Below are 16,509 nucleotides of genomic sequence, written 5' to 3' on the forward strand. Positions count from 1 at the left end.
GGGATTTACCAACGTGGACCGGTACTGCAGATCGGAGAATATGGCACATATTTACGTTCTACTACCTTAGTTTGGCATCAATTGATTTTATCTGATTGAAAAGTTTGCATTTGCATCATAAAAACTATATACTTTGTGCCGGCCAAATATCTCACTGTGGCAAAGAAGGCATCATAGGCAAGAAATCGAAGATGTCGTTTTGCCCTTCCTCGAACAGACCAAATGAGTCCGCGATGGAATTAGACATGGTCCAGTTGGGGGCTTCCATTGTGTCGGGCAGCCGTGGAAGAGGAGGTCTGGCAGCTGCAGCTGCAGCTGCAGCATCGGGGTTTGCCATGGGTAGTAAGTTAGGATCTTTATCACTCGGCATAGCTGTGCCGGCCCTGTACCGCGGCCCATCCAAGGGCGCCAGATGCGGGGCATTGTCCACAGGGCTATCGGGGCCTGCGTATGAGGACATGGTGGCATCGCCTTGACTGGACAAGTTGGGACCGTCGCTATCGTGGCTTCCAGGGCGCTGACTTGCAATAAGAGCTCGTGCATAATTAACGAATATCGAGACAGTACGGTGGATATCTGGATATGGGGGCTGCTTCAAGAAGTCACACATCTTCTCCGCTCGTTCAAGAAGAAGGTCTTGATCAATAAGGTTTGGTTGCCACCGCGCGATGCGAAGTGCAAATGTGGCTGGTCGCGAGTTAGTATGCATGCGCATCGTCATGGGGCCTATGCAAGTACTATTACTTACTGACAAATGCCATGGTCAAAGCCGGGTAGGTCGGAGCCCAAGGTAACTGGCATCGATAGGATGGCTCATTAATCAGGAATGCGAGTTGATCCATAATGGTTGTGACTAAAGATTGCCACAGATTCATTACACTCTGATCAATGACTTCTGATTCGGAGTTGGAGCCAGTAGGCTGCAGTTTCTGTATGCGTGCCAACGAGGCACACAGTGCAAAGATTCTAGCGTATAGTAACATCAGTTTGAGGCTACTCCGTTGGAACGCTCCAGCATGAAAGCCATTGTCTTTGTACTCGTCAGCTATTGTATTTCAACATATTTGTATGCCTTGAAACAACCTTGAAACTTACTCATATGAATCTCGTCCCAAGTTGTCCACCAATTTTGAAACCTTGTCATGATGGCTGGAAGTTCCGTTAGTACTATATCACGGACTGTTCCTGCGTTCTCTAATATCATGCGCGAGTGACCTATCTTCCAATTAGCTAGCGAACGAAACAGAGTTGTAGATAGACGAACCTCGAAGTTGATGAATCTCGATAATACAAACAGTGCGCATATCACACGGTAAAGAGAGAGGATAGTCCAAGAATTTGCGCAGTTTTGTAATATCTACCTCCCCAATGCGCGATTTGCGACCGGTTCCCGAAGCCACGTCGAGTTCCAACGTGAAAGTAATGAGCCAGGTCCGTGTTTGCCACACTAATTGGCGATCGTCCATAGTCGCGGCAAGTGAGCTTCGAGGTATGTTTTCCTGTGAGAGCAATGTGTCCAACGACTTTTCGAGACCAGAATCTAAAGCCGTGCGCAGGATGAGTGCAGTTGAGAACCAGGTCTTCTCTGAGTAAGCAGCGAGGAGAATCATTCCCTGCACAGTTTCAAGTTTCGTGGGCCTTTCAAAGAAGCTGTCTTCCGCAAGCCGTTGTGCTTCGTCCTGAAGCACGCATTGCATATGGGTATCCCCACGTAGGTCTATGACTGCTCGACTGGCAAGATAGATTATGACCGTGAAGCAAAACAAGGATCGTGACCGGATAGAGTCGAATGTATCACGAATAGGATCAAAGAGAGGCAAGAAATTCTTACTCCCACCGGTAAATCTATGCCACGAGTGAGTCTTCATTCACGATGCTGTTTTTGGTCTCTGCTGATGGTCTGTCATGCTTACCTTTCATACATGACGCGAGCTCTTTCTTCGGTGACAATACCACGGGCGATGATATCGCCTCTTGGGTCACCATTTGTTGAGTTCTCCATAAATATCTTAAGAGTGGCTTCGTCAGAGAAGTCACGGTTTTCCTTGGTCATCCATATGTTGACTCACGTTGTTAGACCCAAGCAAGTTGACTGACATAGAATGGACTGCGGACTGCGGCGCAATCATATCATTCGGACTCAACTGCTGAGACTCGGGGCCGTTGTGATCGACCGTCACAGATCTGCGCAAGTCCCTCAATCCCGAAGAATCTGGAAGGGAGTCAATTGAAGCATCAAAGCTCACATCCTGTCCAGCGATCGGAGAAAATTCTTGCTCCCTGGAGGCCGGAGTATGGAAGCCACTGCGCTGGTCCAGCGGCGAAGCTCTTACCGAGCCACTATACGCCAATGAGTCAGCGTGCTGTTGTTTCAGTAGAGTAAACAATAGAACAGGATCTCACTGTGAAGGGGTAGCTTTTCGTCGGCGATCACTGCGCCGACGGCCATCTTCAATTGGATCTAAAATACAGTCCCGGCCGGTTGACCGACATCGAAAGCATGGTACCTGATGACGTGCATCGCATCGCATCTTCTGTCGGCGACACCACCGGCATGCTTTGAAGAACCGGATCGGCACGTTCTCCGCGCGAAACACAATCTCCGAGCCCCGCTCACTCATGTTTGTAGCAAGTCCCGCTTCGAAAATCCGTTCTGAGATATCAAGAGTTTGCAAGCCCCACTGGTGGTCTCCTTTCTAATAAAAAAAAACAAGCACCCATATGATGCCGTTGGTTGTTGGTGTTGCTTGTACTCAGATTCGGCGAAACAGTCACGATTCGGGAAATGGAATCCGGTCACGTGCAATATACTGCCGCCATTCTTCCTAAATAGGAAAGTGACTAAAGTAAGCTTCCAGTCTCAAGATAGTTTCTCTTTTTATCCAGAGCTTGGCCTTCTGGAATGAACCTCTTTTGAATTGTTTCTATGTGGCGCCTTTGTTCAGGATACTTCAGTCCTTTACATTCGACCCAAATTTTTTAAGCAGACAAAGTCTTGTTTTCAGTTGAGATTCTTGAGAAGAAGAAAGAGAAAAACACAAGAAAAAATAGTTGGAATTAGCGGTACTGACTTGTTATCCTGAGATCTTTCAGGGCATTCGATTTCAACATTCTGAAGTTTCCCGTAGGCGCAATGAATTCTCAGTTGCGACTCTCTTCCCTATTTGCTTCCTAAATCGAGTATACGAAATTTTGCGCAAGTACCCAACATTGAGGTAGTAAAGGGAAGGAAGGTTTCTGTAATTTATCTCGCATGCATACTAGGTGTGGTGACTGGGTTGAGGTGGCTTTGGGTCTTCCGCCGCCACAGCGGATTTGTAGATGAGTCCCGAGCGGAAGCTTCCCAGGTTCCGCCTCTGCGGAAGAGGCTAGCGGAAGCTTTTGGTGGAAGTAGAAATCAGAGAATCTATTTAAACCATAGTCAGTAACCACCTATATTTGTCTTCGTTCTCATGGCTCATCGCATCTTTAACACTTCCATCGGTTTCTCTTTACAAGCTGCTAAGAAATATTTTGTCAATCCTACCAAGCCCGCATCAATGGACCACCACCCCACTCCTCTTGGAAACTGGCTTGAAGGCCTCGTCAACAAGTTATTTTACCAGCCAGATGACGCACTGTGTGAAAAGATAATGAAACAAGAAGTGAGCCCTCAGTTCAAAATTTGGTAATTATTCTATCTGTTGGTTCCTGCCCTGGATTGTCAGTGAGTCTAACGCTATACAGTATCAATGGCCAGCATGTGTCCAAGGAGGGATATGATCATGTGATAACGGAGGCACGACGCACCTACAAGATCAGCCTGCAAAGTAGCCGTGAGCTGCTGGCCTCAGCTAATGCAACGGATGAAGGCATTGGTTCCGTCGCGCACATTCAAACCTTTACATTGGAGGATAAGAAGACAGGCACTCAACGCACGCAGACCAGCTTGACAATTTCTGTCATTGAGCAGAATGAAGGGGGGAAGCAGTTGATTGAGATGACGGAAATTTTACTGGACAATTGAGGTTTCCCAGCTTTGTGGATAGTTTCAAGGTCAGATTGCCTTTCTCAGGCGGATGAGCCAAGTTCGTTTAACGCGAGACCAAATTTTTGGAGTGCATCTTTTCCTAGCCAATGACGACAATAATCTATTCCCTTTATAAACCCCATCATTATCATCCCGAGCTCTTCCATGTCTCCTGGTTGCGCTTGATCAATGTCGTGCTCCCATGTCCGAAACCACACTGGCAGCAACAAGTGGTCCTGAAGAGCTGCTAGCCAGAAGTATTCGGATGGTGCAGTCCAGAGCGCCCGTTGTGCATAGAAACAAAGATCCACAAAATCATGGTGCGAAGCATCCCAACCGTGTTTGAGAAACGAGTAGAGCCCTTCAATGGAAAAGCCGACGATGAGGGTTCGTCGTATACATTCATCAGATACCCACGCCCGCCATGCATCGTGTGCAGACCCTGTGTTAGTCGCATGTTTTAATGAATCGCTGACCGGATTGGCTTGGCATTTGAGCTGTCGAAGCCATCGATCCAGGATAGGCCCTGCCTCTTCTGCCTGCGACCGTAACGCGATATCACCATCAAATAGTTGAACGATTTGGTAGATGCACAATGCCTGCACTGAGGCTAATTGTTCGGTGGGTGACATATTGCCCGTCTCGGAGTATTCCCTTATTAGTCGTCGCGCCGCTTCGCTGATGCACCGATTGACTAAGTGTTCGTTTTGACTATTTTTGTGGGTATAAAGGGAACACACTCCAAGAGCTTCTTGCATGACCAATGGTAGTTGGTGTGTGTATAACCGGGCGTGTATAAACGGGGTATGTCCACGCATTGCGAACATACTTGGCCAGGACTTGAATTGATTCACTGCTGAAATAATCCGCTCTTGATATATCTCACCTACCAAGACACTCCGGGTCGGCGCCGTGTTATCCATCCCAACTTGGTCCGGGACCGCGTAGCTATCGATATCTTTCATGATATCCTGCCAGTCCAAGTCAAAGTCCGGGAAAGGGGGGAAAGCCGACCCAGTTAAGGCCTGACCCGCGGGAGCATTATCATACACATCCAAGGGGCCGATAGCCGTATTTGCATCCGGAATTTCCGTAGCGTTGGCGCTACGAGTAGTGACACTTTGCGGCGAGACTGGCGTCATAAGATGTTCACCGTCTGTAATTTCAGCGACTGCTATAGGTCTCTTGTGTGGCGGTTTCTCATATGTACACGGCAAGGATCGAACACGGCAGCGATAGCACGGTGAATTTAAGTCACAGCGACGTTTCGCTTTAACGCAGTCTCGGCACGATCTCCGATAAGGTGAAGGCATTGTAAATGTGGCGGGCGAGAACAGAAAAAAAAAACAGGTTGTCTTCTGCCAGCAAGGAGAACCAGGAAGCGCGCATGATCGTGGAAGCTGTTTATTTGATGAGTCATCATCTATCCGCCCCGCGAACCAATGCCCAATCCTCCTATACAAAACCTATTTTCACCACGCTGTAAAATGACCGAGGTCGACTTTAGGAGAGTTGCAGCCAACCCGAGCACGCCTCGAACGTGGGTGCAAATCGTGGGATCAAGGTGAAGAGATAGTTCCCGCTATACAGCCAGCCCGTTTTGAGGACGTGATTTAGGCTGTCCACGGGCTGAGATGTGTCGCCTCATGTCAAAAACAGCCCGTGGAGGATGTGGAACTCATCACCTGCGCTTGGAGGCGATTTTTTGTTTTGTTCGCAACATTGAAGCAGTGGGTCGTTGGTGGCAGCGACATGGACCAACAGAGGCGAGCTCTGATTGAACGATGGACAACTATTGACCAAATTGTTAGCAAAACGGTAAACCTATAGCGTAGTTGTGAGGCGCTATGCATCTATTTTATTCTTGTATGCAGCGATAGTACTAAATTGATGTCTGGGATTGAACTTCGATTTGAGTTAGTTGTAAGGCTGGTAGTAGCAGAATCGTCAGGGAGGCACTTTCTCCAGCACTTGAGAATCGCAAAAAAAAAAACAAAAACAAAGAAAGCATACAAAAACTGAAAACACAACCAGTCCATTGATGGTTTTGTGGGAGTAAATATTGTATCTTTCATTTCTAGGTAGTACTATCTACCGCTAGATACCTTTTACCCCCTGAATCCCACGAGTCGCGCAGTGATCTGTATTAAGTGAGGGATTGAGTAGCTATTGATTAAGGTACTAGGTTCTACAGTCTGATTATTCACCTTCAAATTGCCTTCCCCTCCTACATACACTATCAACCCTCGTCTTCACCAGAGATATATTACTACTTAAGCTTCAACTTTGAACATTTTAGCCCACCGTGTTTTCTGTGGCTCCGGCAAAACACGCATGCACCAAGCCGACAACCCGCCGTCAAAAGTGAAATCCGCAGTTTCCCACTTTTTCGCAAGCCCATCCTTCCAGTCCTCAATCCAAATAGCATGCCTATCCCCATTTGAAGAGACCACCGGTACCATACCTTCCGGGACACGCTCTGCCGTTCGAAGAAGGCCACCCATATAGAAGAAATGATGTTCATCATCGCAAACACCAGGGCATTTATAAAGACCAAGGCTGTTGGAAATCCGCGGGTACGTGCTGGAGCACTCTCGACAGCAGGTCTTATACGGGCAAGAGCGACAATAGTACCAGCCATGGATACTTTTAATCTGCTGCGTGCATATCGAGCACATTGTCAGGGGATCGCATGTGAACCAAAAATTCAAATCATCAAGACTGTCGGCGTTATTCATGTCTTCGCTGTCGTCTTCCAAATTATCTTTGCCCAGCGAGCCCACTAGCCCCACCTCGTCTTTCGACTTCACAGCATCAGCTGTATCACGCTCCTCGTCGTCGTGTCTCTTGATCAACCGCTCATTATCTTGCTTGATCCAGTATAAAACTGCACCGATATCTTCCTCGCTACCGGGATCGATCATAAAGGTCTCAAAAAGAGAAATAAATGCACCATCATCATTTGTTGGATCGTCGTCCGATAGTAACGCAACGCATGCTTTAACGCGGCCGCGGAGAGCATGTCTAGCATTGCTGAGATCTCCATGGTTCCGAAGCCAGCTCGAAATGATTAAACAGGCACCACTCGACTCAGCCGCAGTGCCCAACGTGATTGGGAAACTATCAGAGGAAGGAATTTCAGCGTCGCTCAGGCATAATTCCACCAGGTGAGCCAGTGAGCGCTCGCGATAATCTTCGGTATCCCCATTGTTGCCAGTGGGACTATAGGCGGCGGTGAAAACCTGACACCAGCCTTGAATCCCCAGATCTAACTGTCCCTTGCCAAATAGCACAGTTGCAATGAGGTATTTAATTTGGGCGATGTTACGATGCTTTTTTGTCATGGTATCGATTTTCTTCATGGCCGTTACAAGATGATTTAGGTAACGCTGATCGTCCTTTTTCAAAGCAATCTGAAACACACTGTACATGGTGCGCGGATGATCGGTGAAAGTGTTAAAAACGTAGTATTCCAGATCCAGATGCTTCGGTCTTTCAGAATTCGTCTTTTCAAGATGCTTGGCAGCGTAGTCTAAAACGGTCTCAAGGAGGTGTAGCTGCCGCAACTCGAGAAAAATGTCGAAGAAGGAAGAGAAATCAGGATACCACCAGTTTTCCTGAGTTGCCAACAGCTCCTGCCAAGCTTCACTTGCTGTCGAAATTGCACCCTCTCTTTGCTTTGCACGATACTTCAATTGCGCCAAATTGAGCAATCGGCCCACTCGATCCTGGTCTGAATGATACTTGTCTCCCGATAGCCTTATCGTATCAGCGAGTTCCATATGGTTCAATGCTTCCTCGTGTCTTCCTATCTCGGTACATGCACGAGCCAAGTCTCTATGCACGACAGAGAGGTCTTGTTCATTAAGGGCATTTGCCATTTGATCATCATCGAGTATGACGCGAAATTGCTCGAGCGCTTCTTGATGCTGGTATTGCAAAAGCAGCGCCTGAGCGACTCTGGCATGCCACATCGCTGTGTGCTCAAACTTACGTAGCTCGGCGGCTTCAAAGATTACCCACACGGCGGTGTTGCCCCACCTCATCGGTAGTAGTTTTTTAATCCCCTCGTTTTCGTTCGATTCATCATCCACTGTCGCCATAACCGAGTATAATTTCAACAGACGTGGAAGGGCTGCAGGCCAGCCATCGTGCTCTGTGATTTCATCTGGGGTCAGCCAAAGACAGAACCAACTAGACACCATAAAGGAGAAGAGCACAGTAAATGGGCATGTGTCGCTTGCGTCTTCCGATGTACAAGCATTTTCCTCGAAGCGCCGTCTTGTCTCCGGGAGAAGCCAGTTCAGGACCAACTCCGCCCTCTTATTTGTAGTGCTCCGATTTTCGGCATACAGCCAGAACTCCGCGGTGTCTGAAATGTGAGACGAAGGATAGAAGCAGTACTTAGTAAAGTCCCTCATTTGTACAACGGTGACCAACCAGTTCATATATTTTTCTTGGATAAACAAGTCCTCAAAGAGGGTTGAAATGTCTTCACGTCGCTTGCCTGCGGCTTCAGGAGTCGCATGCATCAAATGCCATGCCAGGAATTTTTCAGCGTAGGGTCCGACCTCTCCCAGGTACAGCTCTTCAGGACCTATTTCAGACCTTGGCTTATATACCTCTCTGATCGTCTGAAGAATGACGTATAGAAAGTTGGCCTCGGTTTGTTTAACATCGACATGAATCGGCTCAGACTTCTGCGACGTCCTAAAATACTCGTAAAACGAGCTATGTCGCAGGATCACAACATCAGTCTCCCTGTTGTATTCGCCTACATCATGCCGTATTTGAAAGAGTGATGAGTATAAGCTGCGGATGTCATCCTCTAAGTTTAGTACCTCTTCTTTGAAGATGATCTGCAGCATGATTTCGAGCTGCCGGAATGTCAGCGGCTTTTGTGCGAGTGTCACAAAGGAGAGCAGGACATTCAATTGGTCAATCTGCGTCGCGGCTTCCTCGACGGAGTAATCGTCATTGGACGCTTCTCCCGATGGCGACAGCTCTCTGCTCAAGCGCTGCAGCTCTTGGCTTAACATCGCACTTATTCCCCGCGGGGTAGTCCTGATAATTTTCTGGATTTGCTCTTTGGTCCGACAGCGCAGGACAGCTTTAATGACAAGATTAGCCCATTCCCAGAGACCTTCGGCCTCCCGGCTGACCTCCTGGACGATCTCCTCTCGGAGGTCAGGCGCCGATCGAAACATTCTAGCCGTCCGTAGCTTTTGAGAGACATATTCGTGAAGATCATCTTTGTTCTCGTTATTTCCGACTTCAATTTCAGGGATCCAGTCCAGATAGTGTTCTTCAAAGACGGGGCGTACTGAGTCCCTGCTCAGCAGTACAATTCGGAAGAGTGGTCTTGTCTCTGGATCACCTTCTGAGAAAGTCTTCCCCAGTAGGCTAACAAGGACATCCAGTTCCTCCAGCTCCGCCTCATCGAGACCGTCGATGACGAGGCACGTCTCCACTGACGGAGTTTTAGCGAGGTGCTCGAGCAGCAGCTTTCTCCATAAGTCATAGGTATTTCCAGTGTCTTCTTTCAAACAGAACTCCTCCGCATGAGCTGCGAAGCTTGGGTTCTGTGTGGCAAGCTGCCATGCCAAGGTGCGCAAAGCCTTGTTGATGGAGCGAAGATCAACGTCATTGTTCCTGCAGAAGAAAGACGCCACTAAAGGGGCAGTGACAGAAAACTCTCCACTCGAAAGACCCGTGATAATTTTAGACGCGAGATGGGACTTGCCCACACCAGGACCCCCATGAAGCCAAAGAAGAGGCTGAGTTCCTTGCCACCATGTCCGAATCCTATCTTCTACCCAGCTCCCTGACCCAGGTATACGGTTCTCGTTGATGAATGAGAAAACTTGGCTTGACGCAGATACTGGCTGTAGGGCAGCCTTTATCTTTTCTAATTTCTCCTGATCACGCCTGTGATCATCCCTTTCAAGCAACTCCTCCGTATTTCGGAGCGCTTGATGGGTTATGTTCAGCCCATGCGCCGAAACCATCATATGCTCTTGGCTCGTCAGCTCCTCCAGCTCGCCCAGCAGCTGATTGACCTCCGTATCCTCCACGATTGCATTCTTCGCCCATTTTGTCAGTCTCGTTTTCAGAGAGCCCTTGCGGAACAATTTTTGTGACACCGCACAGACACGCAGGAAATTAACCAACACTTTAACGATAATCACTTTCATCCCCTCACTCAGCGGGACGCCCTTATACGAGTCCAGTCGCAGTGCAAAATGTCCCAGCTTGCGAAACAAATCCATAATCATGTCAAATGCATCGCTTACTTTCCTTGCAGCACGTACAAGTAGCAACATCGCCCCCATAATCGACGACGCGGGCGGGAATGCCGCTGCCGCAACACCCGCGACGAGATCGCCAAAGCTCTCAAAGGGAACGAGTATAGTCTGCATCGCGTGGAGGAGTGGGCGTCGCTTCACGCGAAAGTCCTCGAAATTGTTTTGCTCATTGTCTAGTTGTCGCGACAGGTCTTCAGGGCCACGGAGGCTCTGCAGTTCCTCATCGGCGAGTGTAGTCCCGGTTTCGTTGGCATAGTCAGTACAGGCGGCCTGCCAGAGAGAGGAGAGTTTGTCGTCTCTCTCGTTAGACAGGATAGCCATGGTGGGTGCCGTTGTCCGTGGACGTGGTATGGAGGAAGGGGCGATATTGGGATGTTGTGAAATGCCCCCACGACAACCCCTCAGTTTTGAGGCGTCTTAAAGTCTTACATTTGGCTTGACGTGGCGCCGCTCAAGCCACTCCGGTGTCCAGCTTATGTCTAGCTTTAGATCATCATTTTTATTGCTTCGCGCTTCGCAGATTCTATGCGTGGCTATAAAATCAGAACGTTGCGAATTCTGCTATGTCTGGACTGTGTGTCACGTTACAATCAGTTACGAGACAAACATCAAACCAGAGAAATAAAAACTAGTACATAGGGCTGGCCCAAGCGGCCAAGCCTGCCATCGAGGGGGCTGAACTGAGTATGTGTCACGTGGTACCACGTGGGGTCACCTGGTTTATTTGTGATTTTTTTTGGGTTACTAAGTATGGGTCACGTGCACGAATCCTTTAGATAACCTCACTTCGTTCAGCCATTATTCAGGGCGACGATTAAAGGATGCAGGGCAGGGCGCTCAGGTGAAGGGACTGAAGAGTAGGGCAGCAAGAGATGATTTCCGAACGAATCCCCCCCCTTAATTGAAAAAAAAAAAAACGCCCCCACACAACAGTTACCTTTTCCTTCCCTTTCCTCCTTTATTCTGTGACCTGTCCTAGCGCACACTAAGAACATTCGGCCCCCACGGTTGCCTAGTTGATGAGGTACGCGTAAGGGTAACGGAAACGGGCCGGCTCGGCTACCTGACCCACCACCCCTCCCCAATGTCTTCACTTCTACTACATACATCAGCACAATGAACGCATATAGTGATTTCAATGAATAATAGACGTCGTCAGAAAGTTGCTGACTTAACAAAATTAGATGAGGCTGAACATTTCACATTGAAATGGAAGAAGGCTGCATTCATGATGGAATAAATGAGGTCTATACAAAAATTTAGAACGAGGAATTGCCGATAAGGTGCATTCCAAGGTCGGTTAGGTCATGACGCAAGGACTGCGCCTAGTGAAATGAATGCTCAGCCGCACTCTCCGAGTAAGTGCCACGTGAAACCAGGGGGAAAGGGGAAAGATTTGACCGAGTCTATATTAGGATCAGCTTCGCCCCGGAAACTCTTATTATCGCAGCAAAAATCTTCAGTTGACACCATCATGTCTGATTCAAATACAGATGGAGAGGCCTTGAGCCAGCTTCAAGTCGAACAAGGCTGGCTTCTCGATAAGATTGATGAGTTACGCAATATTGGTATCAGCGGTCTTGTTGACCTGCCACAGCTGATCGTTTGTGGTAACCAATCTAGTGGAAAGAGTTCTGTTCTTGAAGCTATATCCCGTGTACGCTTTCCAGTCAAAAGCAACATCTGTACCCGATTCGCCACCGAGGTCAGCCTGCGACGCCATCCAGTAACTCGATTCAAGGTTTCCATTGAGCCTGGACCTTCGCGAAAGAGTGAGGTTGACCGACAAAAAGTTCGAGAGTTCGCTCCAGAGGCTTTTACCAACATCGACCAATTGCCAGCGTTGATCGAGCAAGCCAAAGACTGCATGGGTATTCAGAGCGAGAAAGGGGTCAGCGACGACGTTCTCAAGATTGAGATATCTGGTCCCGATAAACCGGAGCTCACGCTTGTGGATCTCCCTGGCCTTTATTACTCCAAAAGTGCCGACCAAGGAGCGGAAGGGATTGCTATCGCACGTGCGCTCACAGAACAGTACATGAAAAGCCCCCGCAGTATTATCTTGGCCACCGTGTCAGCCAAGGCTGACTATCACCTTCAAGAGGTTCTCGATATTGCGGCCAAATTTGACCCTTCCCGCGACAGAACTGTCGGCATCATCACGCATCCTGATAAGCTGGAAGAACATTCCGAGGAGGAAGATGTCTGGCTCCAGATTGCGAAAAATGAAAAAATAAGGCTGCGACTCGGATGGCATACGTTGCTGAACCGAACTTTTACAACTCAAGAGGCCTCCAATGAAGATAGAGACAAAAATGAAAAGAAATTCTTCAACCAAGGACGATGGAGCACAGTGGCAAGAGACTGTGTTGGAATTGATAGCTTGAGGCGTCGACTCAGCGGCATTCTGTTAAAACATATCCGTCATAGCCTGCCAGAACTGATCGAAGACATTGAAAAAAAGTTGCTCGACCGACAGACAAGGCTCTCAAAGATGGGTGCTCCTCGATCAACCCTTCAACAGCAGAAGGGATATCTGCTTGCCCTGAGCAGCAACTTCGAGCGTATCACCAATCAGGCTCTGAATGGAATGTATACGGATGAATTCTTTGGCGAGCTCAACAACTTCAATTTTTCCGCTAATCAGGAGACTCGCCGTCTTCGTGCTACCATTCGTCAAATGAATGAATATTTTGCGGAAGCCATGGAGTTAAACGGTTGCAAGATAAGTATTCTCGGGGTCAATGAAGGCAACATCTCTCTCTTCTCGTCCAATCCTTACGCCCAAATCAGAATACCGCCGAAAAAAACCCGTCAAGACGTTGAGAAAGAGGTAGATCGGCAAGCTCGTCAAAATCGGGGAATTGAACTACCAGGAAGTGCCAATCAGCTTTTGGTGGGCAGTCTTTTTCGAGATCAATCGCGGCCTTGGGAAGAAATTGCGCGATTTCACATGGTGAAGACGTGGGAGGCAGTGGATAAGTTTGTCAATTTGGTCTTGCAACACCTCACCGACGAACATACGTACCAGCAATTGATGGGCGCTATACTTGCCCCGGAACTTCAAAGAATGAAAGAAGGCCTGCTTTCAAAGCTTGATGAATTGACAGCCTACAATAAACGAGGACATCCTCTTCCTCTTGGAAAGAGCTTCTTCCGGCGAATTCACAAGTCCCGAGCTGATCGACAGGCCAAGGCATTTGAGAAAGTTCTGGAACAAAAAGTCTCAGCAAAGGATGGATCATATGCAATGAAAGATGTTAGGGCAGCTGTTAGCAACTTGGGCATAACTGAGGATCAATTCGCCGCGGCTGAGATTATCGACCAGATGCAAGCATACTACGATGTAAGCGAATGATGGCTGTAAATTCTGAAGCCAAGGAGACTAACTTGTTATAGACTGCGATTATAACATTCATTGATAATATTGCGACATTGGGCATTGAAAACTGTCTTCTTTGCCCCTTGGGTGGGATTTTTACAAGCCAGACGATCAACAACATGGAAGACAAACAAGTCAAAGACTTGGCTGCGGAAGCACCCTTCATCACGGAGGAGCGTGACCGTCTGATCCGAGAACAGGACAAGCTGCAAAACAGTTTGAATGTTCTCAATCATTGCAAGATACAAAGAATGCCCACTACTAAACCTTTGCCCGCTCAATCCGAACTTCCAAAATGGACCGCCGAAAACCACGGTCAAAATCCCTTTGCCCACGCCCACGCTTCCAATTTTACGGGTTGGTCCGGTGGAAATCTTTTTGGAAACGCAAACAAGACAGATGGGTCAGCCACGAATGGAGCAGGATTTTTCGCATCACCAGGTAGGGCTACCCCAAACGGGAACTCAAGTTAGAACCCTGGTATCGAAATATCGGGTGTGCAAACATTCCCCTGCCTACTGGTTCTCTCTTCACGCACTCCGGACAAAGCGTTGACATGGGTCTTGGGGTTTCAAATACGCAGAGCAGAGGGCTCTTCGGATGATATGCAAATTTGTAGGATATGTTCATACATGAAGTTTGAATGAGACGATGGTTTTGATCTGCTATATCTGGCTTGCGACTTCGTAGCCCTGTAAATGAACGCCGTTGCCTTTCACATCTGGTCCTGAGCTTGTATATAAGGCTGCTCGTTGCTTCTATACCTGAGTCCTGGACTATAGATGATGGTTGAAGAAGAAATTTATCTACCGGTGCTCTAATCACTGAAACGACATCGAAGAGTTCGGTCAATGAGTCGCAAAGACACTTCTTTAGGACTTCTGTCGGTAAATCATTGGACGATAGGAACATTTGAATGTAAACGAGATGATCCTGGCCAATCCCAACTCCGTAGTTCGTGTGCACGAATTAGGGATGTTGATGATCCAAAGAAGTTGACGGATCAAAAGCACTCGAGAATTTCTAGAGTATGGAGTTTTTTTTTTTTTTTTTTTTTTTTGATGTAAAGTCGATAAACTATATTGTAATTTGCTAAGACTGGCATTCAATTTGCTCAAAGTTGTTGATTTTACAAACAATGAAAAGGAAATTTTCCTTCTAGAGCAATCCATTCAAGTCGATAAAACGTTGTGACTGCCAGCACCTTGACTGAGTCGTGATGGGTGGTTGTTCAAAAGTTCATGATATGATCAGTTATGACCATCGTTGCTTATACTTGTACCTCAGCATCTTATTCTCTCGGTCTGTCAGGTCAGAAAACGCGTTGGTGAGATTCTCCTCTTCCATGGTCACACCCTCAAAATATTTGTCTCTGGCTTTATTTTCTCGAGAGTAAAGGAAGTATAGCAACGAAAACACCATGATGTTGATCGAAAATGCAGCCAAGCATGTAGTAATGCCAGTATGATAGTGCGGTGCTTCACGAGTCAAGAAGACCTGAGGAGAGATGATGTTGGACACGCAGTTGGATCCGAAGAAAAGAGCACCAGTAAAGACCTTTTTTGAATAGCCTGCCACGTTACTGGCAAGCAACGAGTACATAATCCCTGCCGCCACGGCCACAAAAGGAATGATGAAGACGGCGCCAAGGTGGGCATGCTTGGTATTGAAGGGAAGGCTAAAGAGCATCGCAGTCGAAATAATGCCTGGAATGTAGCAGAAAAAGATGAAAAAGATCCGTTTGCCCTCCACTCACTTGGCGGAGGTAGTGAAGCTGATGATGATCATTGCCACGCCCATAATGATGGATGGTGGGATGTTCAACAACACAGCTACCAATATTGAAGCACTCGTCCTGGACCATTTGCCAGAACAGATTTCGCAAAGCAAATTTGCAGAGCTACTTGCTGGATCTTTCACGAATGACGAGGTCGAGTAGTTCCGCTCCAAATTTGGATTCATCAAAGACCAGACATTCGAGGAATATCGCGATGCAGTACGTCTCTTCTTCAGTGCAGCAATGTTCCAATATCCCAACCTTGGGATCGCCCGTGCTGCAATTGAGACGCCTTCCAAGGGGCAGAATATCTATCTCTATCATTTTGAGGAGGTTTCTCCATTCCCTGGAGCAACTCATGGGCTCTCCTATCACGGTCTGTGTGCTTTGCTCATCTACCTCAATCAACTTGATGATTCTCCTGAGCCAACAAGGGTTGCCTCTCTAGAAGCCGCTTCCACCTTTACAGCCTTTGCAAACGGAAAGGAACCTTGGGAATCCCTTGGTGAGGCTGAAAGATTTATGCGCTTTGGGCCAGATGGAGTGAGTGAGATGCATAATTTCGAGTCTGATAAGACTAAAACCTATGAGCATATTGAGTGGATGGGTGCTCACTGGGAGAAGACTTTACTTTTTGTACGTCATCTTCTTTACTAGAAAGTCTTGATTTGTTTTGGGAAAAGGTTTTTGGCTCATTGATTTCAATGATGACTTCAAATGTTGAGGAGAGATCAATTTCGTCCATACCGTCTTCTTCCCCGTGCTTGAATATATATCAATTCCTCCTATGAATAGTTCGTTCTGTCAAGATCCTACCGCCAACTCCAGCATATGTAAACTAATTCCTACCTAATATTGATAGCAAGTAAAATTAAATAGACCTGCATAATGCAGCGCTGCACATGCATGTAATGGTGGAATTACTCGTGATTTACATAACTTTCCGCCGGTCGGAAAGTTGAAATTGGAATGTGTCATTGGGGTGGCGGTTATCGGCCGCCGCATCACGTCGGCTATTCCGGCCGCTAACTAATGT

The 16,509-nt window shown here is 47.6% G+C and overlaps 7 protein-coding genes across 7 annotated transcripts; 3 read left to right on the top strand and 4 right to left on the bottom strand.

Annotated features, from left to right (window-relative positions):
- Positions 1–151: 151 nt before the first annotated feature.
- On the bottom strand, positions 152–2,621 carry N7466_011224 (fungal specific transcription factor domain-containing protein; the record flags this gene model as incomplete). Its single annotated transcript, XM_057170613.1, has 9 exons — positions 152–687; positions 749–1,045; positions 1,096–1,215; positions 1,265–1,845; positions 1,914–2,008; positions 2,070–2,280; positions 2,334–2,340; positions 2,404–2,461; positions 2,508–2,621. The coding sequence occupies 9 exons, from the start codon at positions 2,619–2,621 to the stop codon at positions 152–154; spliced, it is 2,019 nt and encodes a 672-aa protein (XP_057016345.1).
- Positions 2,622–3,539: 918 nt separating this feature from the next.
- On the top strand, positions 3,540–4,006 carry N7466_011225 (uncharacterized protein; the record flags this gene model as incomplete). Its single annotated transcript, XM_057170614.1, has 2 exons — positions 3,540–3,667; positions 3,727–4,006. The coding sequence occupies 2 exons, from the start codon at positions 3,540–3,542 to the stop codon at positions 4,004–4,006; spliced, it is 408 nt and encodes a 135-aa protein (XP_057016346.1).
- Positions 4,007–4,050: 44 nt separating this feature from the next.
- N7466_011226 (Zn(II)2Cys6 transcription factor domain-containing protein) lies at positions 4,051–5,322 on the bottom strand (the record flags this gene model as incomplete). Its single annotated transcript, XM_057170615.1, has 1 exon — positions 4,051–5,322. One exon carries the CDS (start codon positions 5,320–5,322, stop codon positions 4,051–4,053), a length of 1,272 nt encoding a protein of 423 aa, XP_057016347.1.
- Positions 5,323–6,282: 960 nt separating this feature from the next.
- N7466_011227 (NACHT domain protein) lies at positions 6,283–10,635 on the bottom strand (the record flags this gene model as incomplete). The annotated part of the gene is made up of 1 exon (XM_057170616.1): positions 6,283–10,635. One exon carries the CDS (start codon positions 10,633–10,635, stop codon positions 6,283–6,285), a length of 4,353 nt encoding a protein of 1,450 aa, XP_057016348.1.
- A 1,153-nt stretch (positions 10,636–11,788) lies between these two features.
- Positions 11,789–14,169, top strand: N7466_011228 (uncharacterized protein; the record flags this gene model as incomplete). Its single annotated transcript, XM_057170617.1, has 2 exons — positions 11,789–13,660; positions 13,714–14,169. 2 exons carry the CDS (start codon positions 11,789–11,791, stop codon positions 14,167–14,169), a joined length of 2,328 nt encoding a protein of 775 aa, XP_057016349.1.
- Positions 14,170–14,950: 781 nt separating this feature from the next.
- N7466_011229 (uncharacterized protein) lies at positions 14,951–15,496 on the bottom strand (the record flags this gene model as incomplete). The annotated part of the gene is made up of 2 exons (XM_057170618.1): positions 14,951–15,374; positions 15,453–15,496. 2 exons carry the CDS (start codon positions 15,494–15,496, stop codon positions 14,951–14,953), a joined length of 468 nt encoding a protein of 155 aa, XP_057016350.1.
- Positions 15,497–15,716: 220 nt separating this feature from the next.
- Positions 15,717–16,130, top strand: N7466_011230 (uncharacterized protein; the record flags this gene model as incomplete). Its single annotated transcript, XM_057170619.1, has 1 exon — positions 15,717–16,130. The coding sequence occupies one exon, from the start codon at positions 15,717–15,719 to the stop codon at positions 16,128–16,130; it is 414 nt and encodes a 137-aa protein (XP_057016351.1).
- Between the last annotated feature and the right edge of the window lie 379 nt (positions 16,131–16,509).

The sequence above is a fragment of the Penicillium verhagenii genome (assembly GCF_028828195.1).
Source record: "Penicillium verhagenii strain IBT 33310 chromosome Unknown utg000012l_segment0_segment0, whole genome shotgun sequence".
Classification (NCBI taxonomy): Eukaryota; Fungi; Ascomycota; class Eurotiomycetes; order Eurotiales; family Aspergillaceae; genus Penicillium; species Penicillium verhagenii.